Source organism: Myotis yumanensis, unplaced genomic scaffold (assembly GCF_028538775.1).
Source record: "Myotis yumanensis isolate MYYU_CA2020_CCGP unplaced genomic scaffold, mMyoYum1.0.hap1 SCAF_3, whole genome shotgun sequence".
NCBI classification, from domain to species: domain Eukaryota; kingdom Metazoa; phylum Chordata; class Mammalia; order Chiroptera; family Vespertilionidae; genus Myotis; species Myotis yumanensis.
The window spans coordinates 145,083,717-145,095,734 of NW_027223754.1; the positions used below are offsets into that span (position 1 = coordinate 145,083,717).

General features: G+C 46.8%; 1 protein-coding gene across 1 annotated transcript in view; it reads right to left on the reverse strand.

Moving 5' to 3' along the window:
* The window catches only part of TPH2 (tryptophan hydroxylase 2), a 97,785-nt gene that overhangs the window by 59,531 nt on the left and 26,236 nt on the right, over positions 1 to 12,018 (reverse strand). The window contains exons 6-7 of the mRNA XM_070407634.1: positions 3,898 to 4,094; positions 252 to 387 (exon numbers count right to left, since the gene is read on the reverse strand). Of these exons, the coding sequence (XP_070263735.1) occupies positions 252 to 387; positions 3,898 to 4,094 (333 nt within the window). The remainder of the gene's footprint in view (positions 1 to 251; positions 388 to 3,897; positions 4,095 to 12,018) is intronic.

The following is a 12,018-nucleotide window of genomic DNA, read 5'->3' on the forward strand; positions in this document are numbered from 1 at the left end:
TTATTGGAATTTCCGCGTTTCTTTCAGTGAAATGTTGTCTATATGGACCATGGCTTTATGAAAGCTACACGTGACTCTCAGAGGCCCCGTGTGCCCAGCTGAGGAGCCTGAGCATCCAGTAAGCTCTTCCTTCTCGGGGTGAGTGCTGTGCCCCTCACTGGCCAAAGGGTGAAGTCAGGGGGGAAAGAGGGCCTGGTCACTTCACAGTGTGGTGTCTCCCGCCAGCCCAGGCTTCCCATGTGGGTACTCACGGTTCCGGGGTGTAGAGGGGGTCCGAGCCGTGCCGGATGTACTGGGTGCAGTGGAACACCCTGTAGGCCAGTCCCGCCAGGAAGTCTCTCGGACTCAGGTATCCAGCCACCGGCCTCACGGTGAAGCCAGATCTTTCTAAAGAGGCAACAGAAAGAGCCAACTAAATGCTAAACCAACAGGACTTGCTGGGCCAACCAGGGCTTTCTGTTATTTATAAGGGTGTTCTGGAAACAAAGTAATCAAGGTCCTACACCTCTTGACAATTGAATGACATACACAGTTGACCCTTGAACAACACGGGTTTGAGTGCCCAGGTTCATTTACATGTAGGTTTTTTTCAATAAATACAGTCAGCCCTTTCTATCCGCAGGTTTCACACTCACAGATTCCACTAACTGCGATCAAAAAAACTATTGTCACAGTCCCCGCCGTGTTTTCCCAACCGCAGATCAAAAATCCTGTTTGATCTACAGTTGTTCGAATCCGGGATGGGAAGGGCCAACTGTAGAGTCAAGTTACATGTGATTTTCGACTGTGCAGGGTGCCCCTGGATTGCTCAAGGGTCAACTATATTGCTAACAGCTATCACGTCAGTGGCTTCTGATTACTAAACTACACTGTCGAGTGATGGTTTCCAGGGGAACAAGACATCTATGAAAATGGAAAGAAAAGGTGAAAAAAGATTGAAGGATTTAAATACAGAAGCCAATTTAGGACCAGAAGGCTTAAATACACAGGGGAGGATTACAATCTAAAGTGATGTTACCTGGTATCTTTCTAAACCACCACCCCCCACCCCCACCCCCCCCACACCCCACCCCCATTCTCCCCCCTTCGTCCCCCAGGTAGGGATCCCTCCTTCGGGTATGTGGTCAGTTAACAGCTCATTTACTCCCTTCACTAGCTTCATGGAATCAATTCACATCCCAGCTTCCTACTGTCAATACCACCTAACTCCTTCATTCTGTATCATTGTTTCTGTGATATTATGAAAACAGTCACATCAATTACTCCAATTTGAAGAGGGACATGAAAGCCCTACATGCTTTATTGGTTTATAGTAAGAGGGAATCAAATAAGCAGAATATAATAAAATCTATGAAACTGCTCTATGCTGCCAGCTCACTTAGGCTGTGGATGGATCATCAGCGTCTCGGTTAAGGGCTGCCTCCTGCTTCTTCCTGGTCAAGGCCCAGAGCGTTTACCACAGGAAGGCCCGTCTTCCCTTGGACACCAGCACACCAAAGGCTCCCGTTCTGAAAACCTCCCCACGTTAGAAGAGTACCTTAGAATGTCCCGAAATGGTTTATAAGGACAAAAAGCAATTAAGCTTATAAAACCAGTCTCCGTGGAGTTCCTGGTGTCTGCGTGGACATTACCCTGTCCTCAGGCCTCCTCAGACCCCTCATTCTAACATATTATGCTCATGCTAAAGCTTCCGCTTTGGGTTGCTCCCCACTGGATATCAGAAAGATGAAGTGTATTTTCTCCTTTTTCTATTTTGTATCCATTAAGCCAGTGTGTCCCGCTCATGGGGGACATGAATGTGGTACACAGAGGAACAGTCTCTATTTTAATAGTTATGTACTTTATTTTTATATAAATTTTTTAAAAGATGTACCTACCACGGCAAGAACTTTGAATTTGTGGATACCATTGCTTAAAAAGTGTTCTTTTAGCCGAAACCGGTTTGGCTCAGTGGATAGAGCATTGGCCTGCGGACTGAAAGGTCCCAGGTTCGATTCCGGTCAAGGCCATGTCCCTGGGTTGCGGGCATATCCCCAGTGGGAGATGTGCAGGAGGCAGCTGATCGATGTTTCTCTCTTGTCGATGTTTCTGACTCTCTGTCTCTCTCCCTTCCTCTCTGTGAAAGATCAATGGAATATATTTTTTAAAAAAAAGTGTTCTTTTAAAACAAATTAGATATTTTAAAAGTCAGTCTATTAAAAGCAATAAAAACACTGACACTGTGCTTGCTATGAACCAATGAGTGATGCAAACCACACTCCCAGTATCCAGTTCACCAAGGGTCGTGAGAAACAGCAATAAAAACAATAACAACAACAATAATAGTAATAATCACTAAGACTCCGCTACATTTAATGTGTGTCAAGCAATAATGTTAGGGCTTTAAGTTATATCGGTGAGTTTCCCCTCCCAACCCTCATGAGCTAGATAATAGTATTATCTTCATTCACAGAGAAGAAACCCAGAGGCACAGAGCGGGTAATGTAACTCATCTAAGGCCACAGAGCTAGGAGCCGGCAGCACGCAGGCTCCTCCAGAATCCGTGCTATATGCTATTCCACCTCTCATAACACAAATGCTAAGTTGGGAGACAGATGTGGCAAAACTCGTGGGATGGTGTTCTAATTCCAGGGGCTTGAGAAACAATGCAGTAAGAAGCAAACCCCGTAGGTGAGCAATCAGGCCCATGGTAAATATGTAACATGCACATAGCTCTGTGGGAAACAAAGAGAGGCAGGGCTTTGGGGGAAATGTAATCTAGTTAAACAATATAACAGAAGCTGATTCTCCATCTCTGTCCCTCAGTAACACACACCGTGGGTGGTGCTCACCCTCCCTGGTGCCGGGTGTGGTGCTCAGCGTACCAGCTGTCAGACCACACCCACCTCCCTCCTGATACTCACGTGATCTAGGAGAGCTCAGCAAGGCTGTTACGATCAGGATTCGTAGAGGAGCAGGATTTGTCCTGAGCCTCAAAGAGTAGGTAGAATCTGAGTAGGTGGAAATGGGCTGACTTGTCTAGCCAGGGGCAGAGCCTGAGCAAAGGTGTGAGGGCCCACAGCTGGAACAGAGGGCTGTGAGCAGCTCAGTCATAGCAGGAGACAAACTGGGAAAGCTGGGTCAGGGCCTTGAATTGAGGCTGAGCAATTCAGAACTTGACCGTGTAAACCAGACCCAGCACACTATGGCCTGTAGTCCAAATCCCGCTGGCAGCCTGTTTCTGTACACCCATGAGCTAGAAACAGTTCTTACATTCTTTAACAGTCATATTTAAATGGTTATAGAAGTACCTAAATAGGAGCCTTCATTTTGCCTCTCGGCCCACAAAGCCTAAAATATTTACCATCTGGCCTTTTACAGGGGAAAAAAAAAAAAGTTTGCCAACCCCAATAAAACAAAGGAGAGGCACTGATATTTCTGAGCAGAGATGCCAGGAAGAAAGTCATGCGATAGGGCGCTTTATCTGGAAACAGTGGACAGGGGAGCAGAGGGGAGAGGACACGGGCGTCAAGGTTATAAAGTGAAGGGGACTTCAACTTGAGTGGTGGCATTGGAGTGGGAAGAAAAGAGCGTTCACAATGGGTCACAAAGCTCGAGTGGCAATACTTAAGAGGCCATGGTAAGCTGAGTAATGGCCCTCAAAAAACATCCATGGCCCTTAATCCCCTGAACCTGTGAAGACGTTTCCTTACGAGGCAAAGTGGACTTTGCAGATGTGCTAAGTTAAGGACCCTGACATGCAGAGCTCACCCTGGGTTATTCAGGTCAAGCTGATATAGTCACCAGGGTCCTTCTTATAAGAGGGAGGTGGGACTGTCCGAGTCAGAGGAGGACATGGGTGTCCTTGGAGGGCAAATGAGGATGCTGGCCGGGATGGAAGCCTGTGTGAAGCCTTACCTTTCAGAAACACGGAGACATCCTCAAGCTGAGGCACGTTGTCCTCCCTGTAGCCACAGTATTTAGTCAGCAGAGGGAAGTTTTTCAAATACTCCCGGCAGGCGTGGGTGGGATAGAGTTTGGAGAGCTCCCGGAATACAACGCCCCAAGTTTTCGTTTCTTCCTCTGTGTACTCCACCCTGGGGATGGGCTGGCCGCTAGGCAGGAGAGAAGATGAATGGATGACTCGAGCTCTGGGTCACTGACTTAAGTGTATGCTCGCCTTCATACCTAGCACAAGTCAGATTCTTACAAAGTGGGACACCTGAGTGTCTAAGAGGATCCCATCAGTATTATTATTATTTTTTAATATGTTTTTATTGACCTCAGAGAGGAAGGGAGAGGGAGAAACACAGAAACATCAATGATGAGAGAGAATCATCAATCAGCTGCCTCCTGCATACCCCCCACTGGGGACCAAGCTTGCAACCCAGGCATATGCCCTGACCGGGAATGGAACCATGGCCTCCTGGTTCATAAGTCGACGCTCAACCACTGAGCCACGCCAGCCGGGCCCATCAGTATTATTTTTTAGAGTTAAGTGCTAACCTTCTAAAATTGCGTGTGCTTTCAGACTTCCATATGAATGGTTTGATTAAGTTACAGCTTCCCCTGTCCTTATGGAAATTTGATAAGATTTATGTTCTTACTCTGAGATCAGTAACAAATAAGAGTTCTGGGTTGGAAGGAATGGTTTCGGTACAAAGCTATGCTCTGAGAGCCTTATCGGCAATCGCCTGACAACAATAACAAATGAATGTTGTCACTTGAAAATAAAATTGCCTGTGGGTTCTCTGTCCCGTGTGGGGAACTCACCCCAATCTCCAAGTGTAATTTTAAGGATATTTGTCCAGTGAGAAAAACATCTGATAAATACTAAAAGACTATGCTAAGTTTAAAACTAGGAGTTTTGCAAACTGTAAAAAAGGAGCATTTATTACACATCATGCTGAGAGACATTAAGCCCCTCAGTGGAGGAGAGGGGTCAGCAAACTTTTTCTGTAAAGGGCCAGAAAGTAAATATTTTAGGGTTGTGAGCCATATAGTCTCTGTCACGATTGATCAATTCTACCATTGCATCTTGAGAGCAGCCGTAGACAGTACATAAACAAATGAATGTAGCTATATGTTTTCTTACATATTATCCATGTTTTTTTTGCATTTTATTTTTCAGTTGCAGTTTACATGCAATATTAGTTTGTATTAGTCTCAGGTACATAGCTCTATGTTCTAATAAAACTTTCTTTACAAAAACAGGCAGTGGGCTAGACCTGGCCCACAAACAGCATGTGCTGATGCCTGGTTTAGACTATTGAGAGGTGGCCCTTGACTGGAGTGGTCAGGGAGAGCTTCCTGGAGGAGGCACAACGTAAGCTGAGCCTTGTTGGCCGGGTATGACCTGCGAGTTCACAACAGGAAGAAAGGAGGGAAAGAAATGCTGTTCTAACAGGAGCCAGCAGCCATGAGGAGGGAGCATAGCTCCTGCTGCAACCTGGAAGGGAACACAGACGTGAGCTTTTGCAAACTATTGCTTGAGGGTCCAGAATCTGAATTTAGCCTCTGATTAAAATACCTGCTTGGAAAGTGAAATTAGGGTTTGAGAAAACCTCTCACGACATGCTCAACAGCCACCTGCAGCGCTCCCCTCTGCCTACCCTGGCCACTTTTCAGAAATTCAGCCCCTGAAGTCAGCAAATATACGCACACAATGAATGGAAGCCCAAACATATACACAGAAAACTAGGAATTCTACCCCAGCAGGCCACATAATCCCGCCTGTGGCAGCAGCCACCACAGGAGCCTGTGCCCAGGCAGCGGCAGGCACTCAGGGATGCTGTGGGGCATCTTCCACCAGCTGAGACCACCCCCACTTCCCACCACTCCAGCCCCTGCCCAGAGGTAAAATGGGGAAAGAGAACCATAGCCAGAGAAGGCTTGCAAACTGCCCCCTGCCCCCCACCCTCTACATACTCCGTGTTCTTGCCAAAATGCTTTCTGTTTAAAATTCAGGTAAAATTGTGGTTCCCACTGCCCCAATTTTTTTTTTTAATCCTCACCTGAGGATATTTTTTTCCATTGCTTTCTAGAGAGAGTGGGAAGAAGGGAGGAGGGGGGAGAGAGAGAGGCAAAAAATCGATGTGAGAGAGACACATCAATTGGTTGACTCCTGCATGCTCCCTGACCAGGGGCAGGGGAGCAAACCTGTAACCCAGGTATGTGTCCTTGACCAGGAATCAAACCCAAGACCCTTTGGTGCACAGTCTGATTATCTAACCACTAAGAAACACCAACCAGGGCCCCAATTTCTCTTTTTTATTAACTGCAGTACATGAAGGATGAGGGAATAACACCCATAGAAGAGAGAACCAGACATTAACATTTGCTTTTTCTAACTACCAAGAGGAGGGCTGATACAAACCAAATTAGAACAAGATTAGCATTGTTTAAATTTGGTTGCTGATAGCAAATAAATTATAACCTGGCGAATATTGGCTGAGAAGGTCAAGACTGCTAAGACTTAGCATCTGGATGAGTTTAGAATGAAAGGTTGAAATGGACAGATAAAAAAAAATAGAAAGGACATAGGAAATAAATATATAAACGGTCCAGAAAATTCAACAAAATCAATTTGAGTCGGGTAAGCCAATACAGCTAATCAGAGCTGTGCACAGTGGGAAGGTAAGAAAGCGATGAGGCTGAAACGATAAATGAAATATTGAGAAGCCATTTGAAAAGAATCGTTAGGTCAAACTTTTCCCTTTGACACCAATCTGCAAACATGCCACCTTTCAGAGGGGAGCGGGCTATGTCCCACAGGAAGCAGCAGAAGGAAAACAAGTGTGAGTCAGGGGAGAAAGAAAGGCGCACAGATCTGTCACTCAGTAATGAATGCCTGGTGTTGCAATCTTGGACATGCAGATGGTCATGCATATTCTCATTTGTTGCTGCTTGTTTGTCCTGCCTGCGTAGCTAACTAGCCTGCTCTTCTGAGTGAATGGCTGATGCCGAATCACACTGCTACCTGGACCGACCTCAGGTAGGTCTGACTGCCCGTCCCATCATGAGATTGCTCACACTGCTCTGACCCCACCCTCCCCCAGGTCATTAAGGGAAATGTTTAAAAATCAGCTTCACCACAAAGTAAAGGCTAGTTTTATCCATTTAATTTCTATTTAAAATATCCAAAATACAGGAAAAAATAAGAAATTTCCTGTTTCTCTAGGGAGTTAATACAGGGATATAATATTAGCTCATCTTTGAGAGCTGACTGTGGTGCCAGACAATTTTGTAAGGCTAAGTGTTTTTATATGAATTAACCCATTAGACTCTCCAGCAACTCCATGAGGTAGACACTATTATTATCTCTATCTGCAGATGAGGAAATTGAGACTCAGAGAGATTAAGCTATTTGCCTAGAATCATAGTGTCAAGTTTACCACTCAGTCAGTCTGGCTGGAGACTTGATTGACAAGTACATACCAATGAAATAAAAAAGGCATTCCAGCCCTAACCGGTTTGGCTCAGTGGATAGAGCGTCGGCCTGTGGACTCAAGGGTCCCGGGTTCGATTCTGGTCAAGGGCATGTACCTTGGTTGCAGGCACATCCCCAGTAGGGAGTGTGCAGGAGGCAGCTGATTGATGTTTCTCTCTCATCAACGTTTCTAACTCTCTATCCCTCTCCCTTCCTCTCTGCAAAAAAATCAATAAAATATTTTTTTTTTTTTTAAAAAAAAAAGGTACTCCAGGCACCAACTAAAACAAGGTTTGTGGGTATGTGTGTTCATATGTAAAAATCGCATATACAATGATATGTAATCATGATGCTCGTGTATATTTGGAGATCACATAATTCTGTAGATACTTTCCTATTTATTCACTCATTGAACCTTCTCAGTAAGACAGGGATGTAGTGCTGGGTTCCCCTGCAGAATAACCCTGTGCTTAGAGAACAAGGAATGGAGGAACACCTGTGTTCTTTCCTCTACACTTTGAGATTTGTAGTCATGGAGAAAATCAGAATTTATGGCACTGGCTTGTACTTTGGATTCATGGGGTTTTGTGACTCGTATGTGAAAAAGATGACAGAGCAGTGTCCTGGCCTTTTTAGGGCCTAGGATACACACCCATGTATCATTACGTACTTGTCTGCAGATAAACATTATAATGCATATATTTCAATGTCCTAAAACACTCCTCTGGTCCAAAACTAAAGTCACGTCAATACTCCACGTTCTAGAGAAAGCCCCAGCAGCTGGAGCCAACCATCTCCCTGGAGGTCTTGGTAAGCAGCAGCAGAAATGGCCCTATCGCCCACAAAGTCCTCTCCATCACCCTGCCCGCGCCAGACCCCACCCACCAGTCTTAACAGAGAACCAGGGATGTGTAGGGTGGTGAGGAGGCCAGGGGTCGAGGGAAACGCCGGTTCTTTCCCCTTCCCTGCGTGAGGAGGGCGGGCTGCGCCATGAGAACCCTTTACAAGGACTGCAGATGCCCTAGAAGTGGAGTCTGGCATCACACGGCCCACTGGACTCCTGCTGAGCGGCAGAGGCACAGGCGGGCCCTGGTGCTGCCGCAGAGGGGAGCAGTAGAGAGCCAGTCCTGGGGGTGTGTCTGGAAGCCTGGGAGTCTGGCAGGCTGTGGGGAGGAGGAGGGATCCCTGCCGCGTGTCATCTGAAATTTGAGGTTCCTGTAAACATGGAGCCTGCTGCCCAGCAAAATCTAGAGATTTCCATGGGATCCATTGTGGTGTACCAGAAGGAAGATGGGGAAGCCTCACCCCTCCAGTTTGCTAAGTTCTTAGGAGGCAGAATGCCCAGGGGTCCCATCACCCCTGAAGAAGAGGCACTGATGGGCAGGCGTGTGCCCAGCTGTGGTGCCCGCCTTGGAGAGGGGCTGGAGGTGTGACCACTGGCAAGGTCAAGGGGGTGCGTAGCTGCAGGGGTGGGGGTGGAGGGAATGGTCTCGCCCCAAGAAAACTGCATAGAACACTGTGCAGAGACCATTTCAACAGAGATCACCCCATCGGAAAGAGTCTGTCTGAACCAGGGTGATGTGGACTCCGGCCTGCCCGCCTATGACATTCTAACAATCCGATAAAAACCCCTCAACTGCCCCCCTTCCTCCTGAACCCCCGCTCCAGAGGAACTAGGTCCTGGAAGAAAGGAAAAGGTGTCTCGGTAGCAGAGCGCACACACACACTACCAATAACAAGGGGAAGAGGTGGGGAGTGGATACACGTTGAATCAAGTTTGATATTAATCTTTTTTTAAATGAACGGGACTAGGTCTTAAATACCCAAATGAGACTGCACTAATAATTGAAAATGACAGGAAATTAGACGTTGCTAGGAAACTAGCTCCCCAGCAGGAAAGTAGGATTCAACACAATACAGTGGAGCGCAGTGAGCAGGGAAAATAAAACCATCTGATGTCAGTATAAACCCCAACAAGATGAGACTCTTCAAGAAACTCATTATACCTAAACATTATCATCAGGTCCCTAGGGAGTTCCTCCATTTAAATGGAATTCGTTGGGATCTGGAATTCTCAACAACTACCACAATTATTAGTCACAGATCTCTAAGTCACCAGAGAAAAACAGATGTCACTCTCAGAGGTTTCTGCTCACGGCCAATCCTGCCCCCTGGCCAAGGAAGGCGAAGGCCTTACAGACACCACAGGGAACCAGTGCTCACCAAGATGTACCAGGAAGAGGACGAAGGCGGTCACGGTGGGGATTGCGGCTTGACAATGGGGAAATCTCCCTGGTGCCTGATGTTACTCAGAGATGACGAAGAACTCTCTAAGAAGACACTACAGGCCGTGGGAGGCCCCTTTCTGCCTGGAAGGTTAAACCTCACTCTTCCTAGAGGCAGAGGGGTGATTCTGAAACACCTGTCTTGTCCCTACAGCGAGGAGAGACTGGAAAGTGCACAGACAAACCTCATGGGGGGGGGGGGGGGGCGCGCGGGAGCAGGTACAGATAGTTCTGCTATGGAAGCCCTGAGCTTGTTAGAGCAGAGCTGTTCAACAAAGCCATTCTGACACTGGAATCCAGGGACACGTACCCTGCTGAGGCGGAAGTGCTGGGGCTTTGTACACAGCCAGGTGAATAAGCAACAATGCTTTCATTTGATTTGACTATTTGTTTGATCCTCTTCCCCAGCAGGTCCAACAGCAAGCTCTTTTCCTTCTATGTGTCTCTTCTAATTTGGTGGGGTTGGGAAAGATGTGATTATGGGGTGTGTCCTGGCTGCCTCCTGGAGCCCTTGCTGTGAGCATGCCTAATGTGAGATGCAATTTCTCTGCTTGTGTTATCTTTAGAGAAGCTCCGGTGTCGACAAGCAATGCACTTATTCAGTGGAGGAAGATGTGACAGGCTGCAATTGATAGTATTTACATCAAGATGATAAGACTGGCTGAAACACAACGTGAATTGTGTTCTTTGAAAACAGCTGGATTTCCTTGGCGGCTAGGACCAAACAGAGCAGAAGGTAAACAGAGAATTGGTTAAGGGGACGGGTGAATCTGATAGAAATAGTTAGGAGTGAACTCATTTTCTGTTTTATTTCATTTTGTGTTCCTAGGGGCAGGAGACGCCTGACTTATTCAAAAGCTGCTCATCTGCCTGGAATAGACTGTCTCTCTCATCGCTGCCTCATCTTTTCTCTCCTTCCCCATCTTAGACATTTCTCTCTTGATTGACATTTCCACCTGGGGATTGCAGCAGGAAATGGAGAGGAGGTGAATGTGAAGTTCCATCAACTTCGCAACTCATTAACAATCAGCAGGTCCTCCAAGGCTCTAGTCTGCTAGAGCCTTTGGAGAAAGATTATGGGGAAAGGAAGGCAGGAGGTCTCTATCTTTGTTGCTCCTTGAACTATGAGACGAATGTACCGCGCTCCTCAATGAGCATACCCTGAATTCTACACCAACCCCAAGGAGCTATCTGTAATTCATCGTCTTCCCTGCCCATTCAAGAAAGCACAGAAGAGTATAGAACAGCGACATTGGTGTTATTCTAACATTATTATAGAATAATCTTTATTTTGGCCTAATTTAATTTAAAAGAAACATTTAGCATTCACAAAATTTGCTGTTTGTTACATGTCTCACAACTGAGGTGACACAGCAGTGTGCAGAAATGTCAGTCAGTTCTTATGACTCTTACTCTAGCTGGGAACTATAGTGCGACCCAGTACTCTGCAGCCAGGCATCTCCAGAGTGGAGCCATGTAGTCAGTGAGTGTTCAACAGGAAGATGGCTTATGTCCCTGAGACTGGGAAAAATGTGGCCACACCCTAGCCTGTTTGGCTCAGTGAATAGAGCATCAGCCTGCGGACTGAAGGGTTCCAGGTTCGATTCCCACCAAGAGCTCATGCCCGAGTTGCAGGCTGCATCCCCAGTGTGGGGCGTGCAGGAGGTAGCCAATCAATGATTGTCACTCATCGTTGATGTTTCTATCTCCCCCTCCCTCTCCTTTCCTTTCTAAAATCAATAAAAATATATGTGGGGGTTTTTTAAATGTGGCCACAAGCCGGGGGGGGGGGGGGGGGGGGGGGAATATATATATATATATATATATATATATATATATATCCTAAGTGGAATGGATGCATTCCATTATAGTTATACCATAAAGCAAATGCCTTTTTTTCCCTACTGATTTCTAAGAGTCCATGAGAAAACTCTAAGGTTCCCACATTTGATAAAATTACACTTCAGAATTCAGACCATAATGGATACTCAATCTATATATATAAAAGGCTAAGTGACCAGCCAACCATCTGACCCGCTGGTAGGTATGACATGAACTAACCACCAGGGGGCAGATTCTCAACGCAGGAGCTGCTGAGTGACAGCAACTTTGCAAAGTGCCCTCTCGCACTTCGGGACCCCTCCGGGGATGTCAGACTGCCGATTTTGGCCCGATCCCCACAGGCCAGGCTGAGGGACCTCCACCTGCCGGAGGGATCCCACTCACTCTACATACGGCCTTTGAACCCTGGAGCTGCCTCAGGTGCAGCCAGCCAGGGAGGGACCGGGGAGGTTGGCTCCAGGGCACGTCCAGCCCATCTCATCC